The 13534-nt window shown below is 36.4% G+C and overlaps 1 protein-coding gene across 1 annotated transcript; it reads right to left on the bottom strand.

Moving 5' to 3' along the window:
- Positions 1-9834: 9834 nt before the first annotated feature.
- On the bottom strand, positions 9835-12468 carry LOC141676623 (laccase-12-like). Its single transcript, XM_074482309.1, has 6 exons — positions 12298-12468; positions 12056-12207; positions 11708-11952; positions 11478-11606; positions 10435-11391; positions 9835-10225 (listed from the first exon to the last, which is right to left on the bottom strand). The coding sequence occupies exons 1-6, from the start codon at positions 12403-12405 to the stop codon at positions 10095-10097; spliced, it is 1722 nt and encodes a 573-aa protein (XP_074338410.1). The 5' UTR covers positions 12406-12468; the 3' UTR covers positions 9835-10094.
- Positions 12469-13534: the final 1066 nt, after the last annotated feature.

The raw sequence follows: 13534 nt of genomic DNA, 5'->3' as shown, positions 1-13534 counted from the left end.
TAAATACAATTCTTTACACCATTTTGAACTTTTTCCCAGACCTAACACACTCCTAAAGCTACTACTTCCGGCATAATACATTTTATACACTAAATAAATAAGATTTTTATTTGTGATTGTAGTCACAAATTAGGTTGGGCGTCACACTTGAAATCCAACTTTTGGCAGAGTTACCATGTCACACCCACACTTCAATTAATATAATTAATAACTTTATTAATAAACGAAATCTATGTGATATTTTAATTTTACTTATTTTCTAGTTTCAACATTTTTGATTTTATTTTTTAAAATTCATGTTATAAGTCTAAGTTTATTATTTTCAGATTTATAATTCTATATGTATTATTTTTATCCATTCTTTTGAATTTAGAAGCCATGTTTTTTTTTTTTTTTTTTTTTTTTTTTAATTTTATAGGTTTGAATCCTATTTTTAATCATGTTTTAAAATAAATAGGAAATATGCGTCCTCCAAAAGTCCTACCTTGACATATAGCAGTTTTTCTCTCATAAAGTGAGAGTTTTTGTTTTTCTCTCCTTTCTTTTGCTAAAGAACGTGGGAGTCTTGGTATTATGGAACGAGTGGAAGATCTGAACGAAAGGTTGGCAAGAATTGAAATTGACGATGAGGAGAATGCAGAGCTCCTTTTTGATGAGGAAGCAGAGGATGTATCCAACAAGTTTGATTGTTGTCTTGTGGGACGCTTTCTAACAGGGAAAGGTTTGAATGTCCGTGCGATGAAATCCAAAATGGCTGACATCTGGCGTCCAGCAAGAGGTATAAACATTAAGGATTTGAAGCCGAATGTCTTTCTTTTTCAGTTCTATCATGTAGATGACATTGATTGGGTGTTTAATGGCGGACCATGGTCGTTTGATGGGGCAATGCTAGTTCTTAACAAAATTGGTGCTGGAGAGGATCCTCTAGAGGTCCCTTTGTTTAATCTACAGTTTTGGGTCCAGTTGTTCGGTGTTCCTTCAGGATTGATGACGGAAATTGCAGGAAAGCAGCTTGGCAACTTCTTTGGGACGTTTATTTCATATGATCCAAATAATAATTCCAGTATTTGGTGTGAGTGCATGCAGATCAAAGTTAGTATTGATGTGAGACAACCCCTGAAGCGCAGGAAGAAAATATGCAGGAAAAATGGAGCGGAATGTATTGTCCAGTGCAAATATGAGAGACTTAGTGACTTTTGTTTTGTATGCGGATTAGTGACTCATACTGAGCGTTTTTGCACTCAAAAACTTAATCTTACGACGACTGACGTTGTTAGAGATTGGGGACCCTGGCTTCGAGCTCAGGCAAGGCGATCAGTAGGTCAGGATCGGAGCAAATTTCTCCGTGATGAAAGAGATAATGACTGGGACGCAATTCATGGAAATTCAAATGTCTATCAGCAATATTCGGGGGATTCTGGTAAGCAATTGGTTCAGCCGAGTTCTCAGGAGCGTGATGTTAGCGTTGGTTTATCTAACAGAGCTGGAAATCCGGGATTTCGATTTAATTATGTGGATGAGGTGCAAGGGGCGGCAAAATTTAAAAAACAGAATGGGCCTGCTGAGGAGGAGCTTATTGGGCTTAATATTGAAGAACGAAATAAACGAAGGAGAGGCCCAGAAGCAGATACTTTTATGGAAATAGAGGGAGTTAACAGAGACCTTCATACTGAGGCTAGTCTTTCTTCATCTGATTGTCTAGTTTCTCATAACTCTGAATTGGCTAAGCTTGCAAAGCAAGCTAGCCGTGAACAATGAATGCTCTCAGTTGGAACTGTCAGGGGTTGGGTTCCCCTCGGGCAGTTCGAGCATTGGGCGATCTTATTAAGTCCCATAACCCGGAATTTCTTTTTCTCTCTGAGACTATTTCTTATGCTAATAAAATCGAAGAGTTGCGTGTTAAATTTGGTTTCTCTCAATGTTTTTCTGTAGATAGGGTAGGTCGTAGTGGAGGGTTAGCAGTTTTTTGGAGGAATAATGTGAATTGTGAAATTACTAGCTACTCTCGCAACCACATTAATGTTAATTTCTTAACTAATGGAGTTGCTGTGTGGTCGCTTTCGTGTTTTTATGGTTTCCCTGAAAATGATCGTAGGCAAGCATCCTGGGATCTTCTTCGTAGATTGGCTGGTCTGTCTCAACTTCCTTGGGCTATTATTGGTGATTTTAATGATTTACTTTGTCCAGCTGATAAGTGGGGGGTTCGCCAAGACCCCAATCCCTCATGAATGGTTTTCGAGCTGCTATTGATGACTCTTTGTTAATTGAGATTGATCTGCAAGGAGGTAAATTCACCTGGGAAAAGTCTCGGGGCTCTAATGGATGGGTTAAAGAGCGTCTGGATAGGGCTTTTGCTACTCGTTCTTGGTTACACTCGTTCCCTTTGTCTAAACTTTCAGTAATTCGAACTCCAGTTTCTGACCATGATTCTATTATGTTGGACCTCTATAGTGTGGCTTTCACTAGAAAAGAGTTTCGCTTTCGCTTTGAAAATACCTGGTTGCAGGAGGAGAACTTCCACAAGGAAACGACTGAGTATTGGCTGTCTCTTGATCCTTCTCATATCATTCCTAAGCTGATTTCTGTGTCAAGCTTTATGGCTCGTTGGGGGAGGAATTTCTTCCATAAATTCCGAGACAAGGTGAAGAAGCAGAAGGCTCTACTTGCCACACTTGTGAACCGAATTGATAATGAAGGTGTGACACTGTACTTTGAAGAGCGGGAGAGGTTGAATGAATTACTCCTCCATGAAGAGGTCTATTGGAAGCAAAGATCTAAGACCTTTTGGTTATCTGAAGGGGATGCTAATACAAAATTTTTTCATGCTTCAGCGTCTACTCGGAAGAAAACTAACCATATTCCTTTTCTGGAAAACGACAGTGGGAGTCAGGTAAATGATATTGATGGAATGTGCAGGATTGTAAGAGACTATTTTCTCGACGTATTCAGAAATGGGCAAAACAACTCAAGTTATTATGGCACGGAAGAGGACAGTTGTATAACAGATGCTCATAATCAAATGTTGGTAGCTGAGTTAACCTTTCAAGAGTTTACTACGGCTGTTAAACAGATGCATCCAGACAAGTCCAGTGGTCCGGATGGTCTTAATCCCGCCTTCTTTCAGCAGTTCTGGCCTGTCCTGGGAAAGGAAGTCTTCATGGGATGTAGAGATTGGCTTCGGAATTCTTCATTTCCTGCCAACTTGAATGATACTAATGTCGTCCTCATACCTAAGAAAGACAATGCTTGTCGCATGAGAGATCTCCGCCCTATAGCACTCTGCAACGTCCTTTATAAGATTTTGTCTAAGGTTTTGGCAAACAGACTAAAACGTATTCTTCCCCATATTATTACTGAGAACCAGGCTGCATTTGTGCCGGGAAGAAGCATTAATGACAACGTTATGATTGCTTTTGAAATAATCCACCATATGAAGAAGTCAGTTCGAGGTAGTGATGGTGATGTGGCGCTCAAACTAGACATATCAAAGGCGTATGATAGAGTGAATTGGTTATATCTAAAGAGAAGGATGCAAGCTATGGGTTTTTGTGCTCAATGGGTCAACTGGATGATGCTCTGTATACAAACAGTATCCTACGAGTTCTGTTTTAATGGCGTCAAAGTTGGTCCGATCGTTCCAACGAGAGGGATCAGACAAGGAGACCCGTTGTCTCCGTATCTATTTCTCTTCTGTGTTGAAGGGCTATCTCTAAGTCTTTCTAGAGCAGCTTCAGCGAATTCTATCCATGGAGTTAAGGTCAGTAATTCTGCACCGGTGATTTCACATCTCTTGTTTGCCGATGACTCTTTCCTCTTCTTCCGAGCTTCTAATCATGAAGCAGTAGTGGTTAAGGCCTTACTGGATGAGTATGCTAGTCAATCGGGACAGTCTATTAACTATCAGAAGTCTGGAATATTTTTTAGTTCGAATGTTAAGCAGGACAAACGGAGTGAAATTTCACATATCTTAGGTGTCTCTAATGATTTGCAGCACAGTATGTACCTGGGCTTACCTTCGTTAGTGGGAAGATCGAAGAAGCGGGTGTTTGGTTTTATCAAAGATAGACTGTGGAAACGTTTACAAGGGTGGAGAGCCAAGAAAATGTCTCGTGCAGGAAAAACAGTTCTCATTAAAACCGTTGCTACTGCGGTTCCCTCCTACTGTATGTCCTCATTTTTACTCCCCAGATCTATGTGTAATGAAATGGAGGTTATGTTGAATAATTATTGGTGGCAGTCAGGTACTTCTGATAGGAGAGGCATCAATTGGGTAGCGTGGAATGGTCTATCCATGTCCAAATGTCAAGGTGGTTTAGCGTTTCGCAGCCTCTATGGGTATAATATTGCCCTTGTAGCCAAACATGTTTGGACGTTCATCAACAAGCCTCAGGCTCTCGTATCACGTCTCTTTAAAGCTAAATATTTCCCGAACTTGCATATCTTACAGGCTAAATTGGGTGCTGGTTCTAGTTTTATCTGGCAAGGAATTGTTACAGCTAGGAATGAGATTATGCAGGGTTACAGATGGGTGCTGGGAGATGGGGAAACAATAAAGTGCTGTCAGGACCCTTGGTTGACTGCAAAAGCGGACTTTCGAGTCGATCAAACTCACAGTTATGTTGATAGAAACATTAGAGTGGCGGATTTATTTTTGCCCGGATCAAATGATTGGGATGTTAGTAAAGTGGTGTCCACGTTTTCTGCTACTGATGCTGCTTTGATTCTGTCAACCCGTATCCCTGGTGTTCGTGGTACTGATCGTTTAGCTTGGTCAAGGACGAAAAATGGTGTTTATTCAGTTAAGACAGGTTATCAGTTTTGGCATGGGCGCAATATTGGAGTGGGTTCTGTCCCGCAATCTGAAGGCTGGAGCAAGCTTTGGAAACTAGAGCTTCCACATAAAATTAAATTGTTTTTGTGGCGTTGCTGCAGGAATAACATTCCGGTGAGAAGCCGGTTGAGTTCTAAGGGAGTAAATCTTCCTGTTAGCTGTCCGTTCTGTAACTCTGGGGTGGAAGATCTCCGTCATCTCTTCTTTCAGTGTCCTTTCGCTATGGCTTGCTGGCAGGTGGTTGATGCAGTTTACATTATCCCTCTGGAGGTATCTGTCCCTGCTTGGCTAATTAACAAACTAAGCACAGGTCCCGGCGAGGAGTTTTTGAAAATTGCCAAAGTCCTCTGGGGCATCTGGTTTTTTCGTAACAAGCGGGTTTGGGAAAACAAGGTCGCGCCAGCGGAAGTAGCTATTGCATGGAGCACCAAAGGTATTACGGAGTGGAAGGAAGCCAGAGACAAGAGTGCAATGCATGGGGTTACTCGGTCTCACAGTACATCCCAGAGTTCAGCAAAGTGGTCGAAACCGGAGTTGGGAGTCTTAAAGCTTAATGTTGATGCAGCTGTAAAGTTAGGTACTCAAGCTTTCTCTATTGGTTTGGTGCTTAGGGACTATACAGGGACGCTTATACAAGGTATCACTCTAGCCAGAAGTATGGTTAACACAGTCGTTGAAGCTGAATCTCTTGCAATTCTGGAAGGTCTGCAATGGCTTAACTCTATGAACTATGATAAGGTGGTAATTGAATCAGATTCTCTCATCACGGTGCAAGCTATAAATTCTTCCTCAGACAATTTTTTAGAAGTGGGTTTTATCTTGGATGCCTGCCGTATTATTTTTGCTTCTAGACCAGGCTATTCAATCTCTTTTGTTAAAAGGCAAGCGAATAGGGTTGCTCATTTAGTAGCCAAATTACCCTGTTCTCTGAATTGCCAAAACTTTCTTACGTCTCCTTCAGGTCTGTTGTTGGAGGCTCTTTTGGCTGATATTTCTGAGTAATGCAATCTGCTTTTATTCAAAAAAAAAAAAAAATAAAAAAAATAAATAGGTTCATAAATTGGCCCAACTAAATAATTTCCTAAAAATATAAATCACGACCAAGTAAGTAGGTCACGTGGTTAAATTAAAATATTTTAATTATAATTTTTTTAATTTGTTGGTGGAGTTTTATTTCAATAAAATGATATGAATATTATAAATATTTTGGTTTCACCCCTAAAAAATAATAAATTTGTTCAAACGGTATTATGATTACAACTCTATTTGTGTAGAACTCTAAATTATATAGGGTACTTTGTTTAATCTTAGTTTGGTTACTTAGGCCGTATTTTAGTTTCACTCCTAAATTTTTATTTCATTTAGAGTTTTATGTTATTTTAGCAAAATATAGATTGTTGCAATCATATTATAACTATGATATTTCTATTATCCGCATAATTCATTTTTACGTTTTATTAAAATAATAAAATGGAATCCATTTTATGTCTTTTCGGACAACACAATTTTGAATTTGTTTTCCTAATAAAATTTGAGATAATGAAAATTACATATAATTTTAAAAAAAATTACAATAATAGTACAATTTTATTTAGTATATGTTTTAATTATAATTTTTTTTATAATTATTATTTAATATTAATATTTTAATCTCGGTCGTGTTTCACACGGTTACCAATAGTTACCAATAGTGTCAATAAATAAAGTAATGCCCGAAATAAAGGTACGAAAAATTTGTTATAAATTTGTAACTAATATTTAAAGATGGAGGCATTTCTTACCTTTTAAAATATTATGAGCAAGTCAAGACTAGGGTACCTGTCACGAGACTTCCCGAATACATGTTTATAGGTATGCTTTTTGCCAAAAAATATGCCCAAATGACATGTCATTTATCAATTAAATATAATAAAATTTAATAAATTATTATTATATTAATATACAGTGAATTTGAATATAAAATTAAAGTTAGTTGACAATAACAACCAAATACCATCATAATACTCATTTAAATTAGTAACATTTTAGATATTAAAATATATGTAAATATTTTAAAATTATATTTGTTATTTTTTGATATTTTTAATATTAAAATAATTATTAAAAAATAAAAAAATTAGTAAAAAGGCATGCCCAATCATGAAAAAGTGACGTCATGACATGCCAATCTTCGCATGCCCGTACCCCGGTGACATGGACCCTGGTCAAGACACGGCAATAGTTCTTGACCCCTCGTGCACCTGATAAGATAATCATCCCATCTAAGGTTCCTTCATCCCCAAGTATTCTACTCTTTAAGATAGCTGGTCAAGGTCCACAAACACTTATCAAATGGCGGCGTGCATGCATGTTCGCCACGTGTCGGACAAACTCATGCACAACGTAAAGGTTTCTTTACCGTACGATATTGTAGTGACACTAGTTTGTATATATGCTCCGGGTACTTCGAGGAAACTTGTAGTCACATAAATAAGCACGAGTGCCCAGGATACCTGCGGCTGTTTGTGATGTTTTTGGTGTTTCCTTAACTGGGTTACTATATATTTCCATAATAAGATAATACTACAAATCTTATCTAGAACTAACAAACTTCTCCGTCAACAATCTTTCTATCTTTGATAGAGTTTAAAATGTGATTGCAGCTGCAATATTCTCTTCAGGTTATAGTGTGCTGAGATAAAATAGACACAATCAAATAAATATTGATTTTTTAAGAACACATGCAACAATTCACCCCTATATTATCTTTGATAAGATATACTTACTCAATTGCACTGAGTTGTTTAAATTAGGGTACGGGAAATCGGCACGTATTTTAAGCCTCCCGTAAATATGGTTCGTTATATAATTTAAAATATTTATTTCATTTAAATAAAAATATAATATTTAAACTTTTATACAGAAAAAAAAAATTTAAAAATAAATTATAGAACTATTTTTTAATAGTCTTAAAATATCTATCAAGCATGAGTAAAAAATATATAAAAAATCAGGTAGGACGGAGGGAGCATGTAGTTATGCACCGGGGCCGTAAGGTAAGTTGATCCCACTCAACTTGCAATCACATATACGCAATTTTAATATTTTTTTTATTATAGGTAACCTGCGGCCGCTAGGGCTGTCAAACAGATAATTCGAATATGGATCTGTCTATATCCATATCCGGATCCGAATTCGAAAATTCATATCCGAATTCGAAAATTCATATCCGTATCCGAATGCAGAAATATTAAAAGAATAATATCTGAATCTGGATCCGACGAATACTATTCGGATACGGATAATATCCGAATCCGAATCCGATTTTTAGTCAGATTTTTTATATTTATATTAAATGTTTTTTTAAAAAAAGAAAAAATACAGTAAAAATTATGATTTCATTTTTAAAAATTAAAAGAAGAGTTAAAGAGATTTAATCATATTTTAATTTATTCAAAAATTAATTTTTATTAAGCTTTTCAATATACTCGTTATCTTTAAATTATTGAACTCAAATGATTTTTTTATATATGTCAATACTTTTTTTACAATTATATAAAATTTGTATAAATATAATATTTAAATATATACATGTGTATATATTTATATACACATACACACACTATAAATTTAACATAATAAATTTTAAATTATATAAATATAATATATTTATTCGGATTCAGATATTATCGGATACGAATATGTCTATACTCGTATCCGTATCCGCAATCGTCGGATTCGAATACAGATAATATCCGCTTTGTTTCGAATACAGATAATATTCGCTTTATTTCGGATACGAATGCGGATTTTTCGGATGAATATCGGGTTTTTCGAATTTTTTTGACAGCCCTAGCAGCCGCTATCCTTCGGGCGCGCACTAGGTAAATCCGTGCTCACGCAATAGTCTCCAAACCACGTGAATTAAGGTAAACCGTATTTAAGCGACAAGCTCTGACTCGGGTGCCATAATCATAAATTCTCCTCCCGTGAGATTTGAACCTGTGACCAAGAGAATATTTATCCTCTTTTTAACTAACCGAGCCTATTAAAATGAAATTTATACTCTAAATTTTCAAAATATTGAATTTTTTTAAATTTTAACCCCGATAATCTTAATTTCTGATTACGCCCCTGGCACCAATATTTTTCAAACTCCCTTCCCTTTAAACTTTCGAATTTTATAAGAAGAAATTTGAAATCTTGAGCACTCAATTCTCAAGTACATTAGTGAGTTAGATAATCAAGAAACTAAATGGTACTCCCTCTGTCCCAACCATTTCTTTATACTTTCCTTTATGAGATGTCCCATCCAATTCTTTATATTTCAAAACTTACCAAAAATAGTAAATGGGTCTCACCATTTTCCCATTTTTTTTCCCTTTTCACACTATTTTTACTCCACTATCTTCATTTTATACATTAAAAATCAATGAGTTCCACTACTTCACTCACTTTTCTTTCTTTTTTTCTCAACTTTATATATATTTCTTAACCTCCGTGCCCAAACCAAATGTAAACTATTGGTCCGTGAGTACTCTGTACTACACATGATATTATACACAGTAAAACCTCCATTAATCAATACTAATCCAGTACAAATTAGATTTTTCAATATATTTTTTTTGTCTCGATATAAAAGCGTATCTCGATAATTTAATAATCTGAATAAATTAATAAAATTTACGGATATTAACATTATTAATTTATAAAAATTTTGTTGTGATTACATGTTAATTAAGATAAAATTTTTACACCTGCCCGGAACTAATGTCTATTAACTTATATTCTGTAGCCAAATTTAGCAAAAAAAGATGTCCAAGCCAGGAGCGTGTGTAAACTGTAATGCAACAATTACATTAACAATGTTGCATCTACAACAAGTTATTATTTTTGATAATAACAGGAAAAAATTGGTGCGGGGTCGAGTTTTTTATTTTTATTGTTCGTACGTTAAGATTTATATATAGTACACAAATGAACAAAAAATCATAAGAATTACAAACTAGTATAAGTAATCTGATCAAGGATCTTCTCAGATTTTCGTATGTATAAAATGACAACAATATACCTCGCTAATCCTATCAAAGTTGCTCCTCTAGTGCCAAAAGCATAAAACTTTTATATTTTTCTTTTTCTTGAGCTTGTTTATTCACCTACCAAAAATACAAATTAGGAAAAAAAGAAAGAAGAAATAGCCCCTAAATGCTGGTAAAATAAACACCGACTTATAATTAAAAGAGAAGTGGCCCTATTGTAGGCCATGCATGAGGAGCAGGGACTATTAGCACAGTGGATAGTCTTCAGGAGCATCCTCTAGAGATTCTAATTCCCCATCTCCATTATCAACAAGGAAAGCCATTGCTAAACCCCAACTTATGTGAACATCCAAGTGACAATGCATGATCCAAACTCCTGTTACACCAAACAATTATTTGGTTAGAAATATCTGTTCATTCTTCGGTATTCTTACGAGGATGTCAAGGGTTCGATCACTGGGCGTGCATGAGTTTAAAAAAAAAACAATAGGTGGGAGGTCTCAATGGATGAGTGTGCCTGTTAAATTACTGATTACATTTTAAAGATATATTTTGACTTGATAAATAAATGTTCATAATTCTTACCAGGATTATCAGCAACAAATCTAATGACAGCCCATCCCTGGACAGGTAGACTGACTGTATTACGAAGAGGTGGATCAACCAGATTAAATTTGGATGTATCCGTTTTAGGATTGAAGTTACCGAATCCCTCTGCTATAACATAAAAGTCGTATCCATGGAGATGAATCGGGTGATTTTCAGCTGTGACAATACTTGTCCCCTGTAATACTACTTGCACATTTGATCCATATTTTAATCTGTACAACTTGGTTCCCCTAGTTGGTTGCCACATTGAGCTGCTGACGTTACCAGTGTAATCGAATTTCAGAGGTGGAGCTGCTGGAAAATCAGTAGTAAAAACACCTGGAATTCCTTGATGATGTGCTTGTAACAGGGAAAAGTTTGATGGCAGTACAAATGAAACATTGTTCATACTAGCTGTGAAGCGTGTTTGATTTGGACCTTGACATGTGCTAGCTTTCGCACCTGAGGGACATCTGTTTAGGCCTAAACCAACTGTAAAGAAAAGGCTCTCATCGATGTCTGTTGGTACTTCAACTTTTTTCGGGCTTCTGAAGCTGGTAGAGAATGATGTTGCTGTAGCTGTGTCATTAAATGCGGGTAGAGAAGGGAACGCAGGCTTAATGAAGGCTCCTCTTGCTGGACAAGGTGCACTTTTGTATTCGAGAATGGCCGTGGTGGTGGTGTTGCCAAAAGGTGCATTTTGGGCACTGGCGTAGGCACGTGCAGCAATGTAGTATCGTGAAGGTGTTTGATCAGCATTTATTAACACATCGGTTGTTTGTCCTGGTCCGAGCATGAGTGTGTTGGTAGTGAATGGTTTGACATAGGAAGCGTCAGCTCCAACAACAGTCATCTTGTGGTTAGCAATGCTGAAGAATAGCTGTTGGTTTAGTGCTGCGTTGATGACTCGCAGAAGGTTGGTTTCACCTGAATCCACTGGAACTATCACAGTTCCTTTGGAATTTTTGTGTAGTTAGCAAAGTTGTTTTATAAAAAAATAGATATCAGTTGGTTAAGCATTCAATGTTTTGGACACAAACCTTTACTAGAGCAGTTGTAGAGGTCACCAGGTTGGCCATTAATGGTATATGCATCAGACACATTAGGAGCTCCACCTGTTCTTGTCGCTTCTCTAATAACATCGACTGGGTTTGCATTCCACCATTCACCTAATTATTATTATAGAAGTCATTATACATTAATCGACTCAATAAAGCTCCTTTGAAATGAACTATTTTGTTTACTACAATATTCAGAATCGGTAAAGTACCAAGAAGCAAGGGTGTATCACGGTTTGGCTTTCGGAATGGATAGGACTCTCCTTCTTTTGGATGAATAATCAGAGCTCCATATACAGTGGCTCTAAGCCAAGAACTGTGAGCATGCCACCATAGTGTCCCTTCTTGCCCTTGTACTCTAAACCGGTAAGTGTAACTCTCCCCCGGTCTAATGGGGCATTGTGTGACAAATTCAGGTCCATCTGCCCATCCTGTTCTGATCTGTCGAATCCCATGCCTGTAATTTTATCAAAACATGCACACATATAGATTAAGAAAAAGTTACGTTTTGTTAGGCATTTCAAATGCATTTTAAGTGCACGCACTGATGCAGTAATTACCAGTGAATGGTGACATTATAACGAGCCCTGTTAACAACTTTCACGACAAGAGTGTCACCGTTATTTACTTCCAATGTTGGTCCTGGAAATTGCCCATTGACAGTGATGCTGCTGTGAGTATTGCACAACCTCTTCACTGGGGTTGATTGAACCTATTACAAGCCAAGCCTTCACTTAGTACCGAAAAAATATAAACAAATGCAATTGAAAAAAATGATACCGAATACAAAGTTAAGACATACAACGAAGTCATGGTGATGACTTCTGGGGTTTGCATTGGCGAAAAACAACAACAAGCTTAGGAATATGAAAGAGTGCAATAGGCTGGCAATGCTGCTCATAGCCTCCATGGTATTTTATGTCTTTACTGTGAATGATGGCGACTATGGGCGTAGCGATTAGGTTGTGAATGAGAGTGAAAGATAGGATTTTCTTTTATAACACAAGAAATTGTTAGTGAAGGGTGGTTTAAAGTTGGCAGATTAGGTTTTGATTTAGCACCATGGCCAGATTGGAAGGCAAACATTGTTAAATTATAAAGATGTTGGTTCAACAACTAGCCTATATATCAAAACGACCATAACTTTCATGAATGCCTGCTTTACAAGTCTCAGAGAAGTTGATTTTTTTCAAAAACATTGTAATCTAGTATATTAAAATCCCCCCTAAGTATATAACATCTGTTAGATTTTATGAATAAAATCATCATAAGTAAAAATTTGCATACTTTCACAATTATGATTACTCCCATGTTTAAACTTTCGACCTGTTCTCCTCTGGATACATTAAGTGACACTCGAATTACATGCATCTGTCTGCGAAAAACTTGAATCCATGGCCTTCTCTTTCTCCTTGATGATCTTATTAGGCGCATTGGTCAAACCCATATAATTTTTTAGCCACAACCACTCCAGTTCTGCAGCTGCATACTTCTTCAAAGCCAAGTCAGCACACGCAAAATGAACTTTGATCTTTCTTTTCTTCTTAGACTAATTCTTCCAGATATATTCTAATTATTACAAGTTCCATGCGGAAAATGCATCTTTTTACCATCATTTTTGTATATTAAAGACAGCCTAAGTGTGCACACAACATTATAGTTCTGACTTTTGTAGAGTGCATGGTAAAAAGAAGAAGATTGATGACGCTATATTACTATGAAAATTGACAAGTACGAGCACAGCTTAAACAGGCTACAGTTTTTGTTCAAGTATAAATATTCCATGGGTTGGTAGAAAAACTAAGAATTCTTACTAAGACTTCAAAACCAATGATCGCAGATGGAAAGAAATTTATGTTGTACTGTTTTTTCTAAAAATGTTTCAGCATTGCAGTTTAAATGTCAAAATATAGAGTTAAATACAACTTAGCCACTTAGGCATAATGTGTACTCTAATAAGACCTCAAACATAAACCACCATCATACTATATATTCCAGGGTAAATTCGAAAATTTTCTATTGATTTTAACACAACCAGA

This window comes from Apium graveolens, chromosome 8, assembly GCF_009905375.1.
Source record: "Apium graveolens cultivar Ventura chromosome 8, ASM990537v1, whole genome shotgun sequence".
Lineage (NCBI taxonomy): Eukaryota > Viridiplantae > Streptophyta > Magnoliopsida > Apiales > Apiaceae > Apium > Apium graveolens.
The sequence above is the reverse complement of the archived record's forward strand: the minus strand, read 5'-3'. Positions and strand labels throughout refer to the sequence as shown.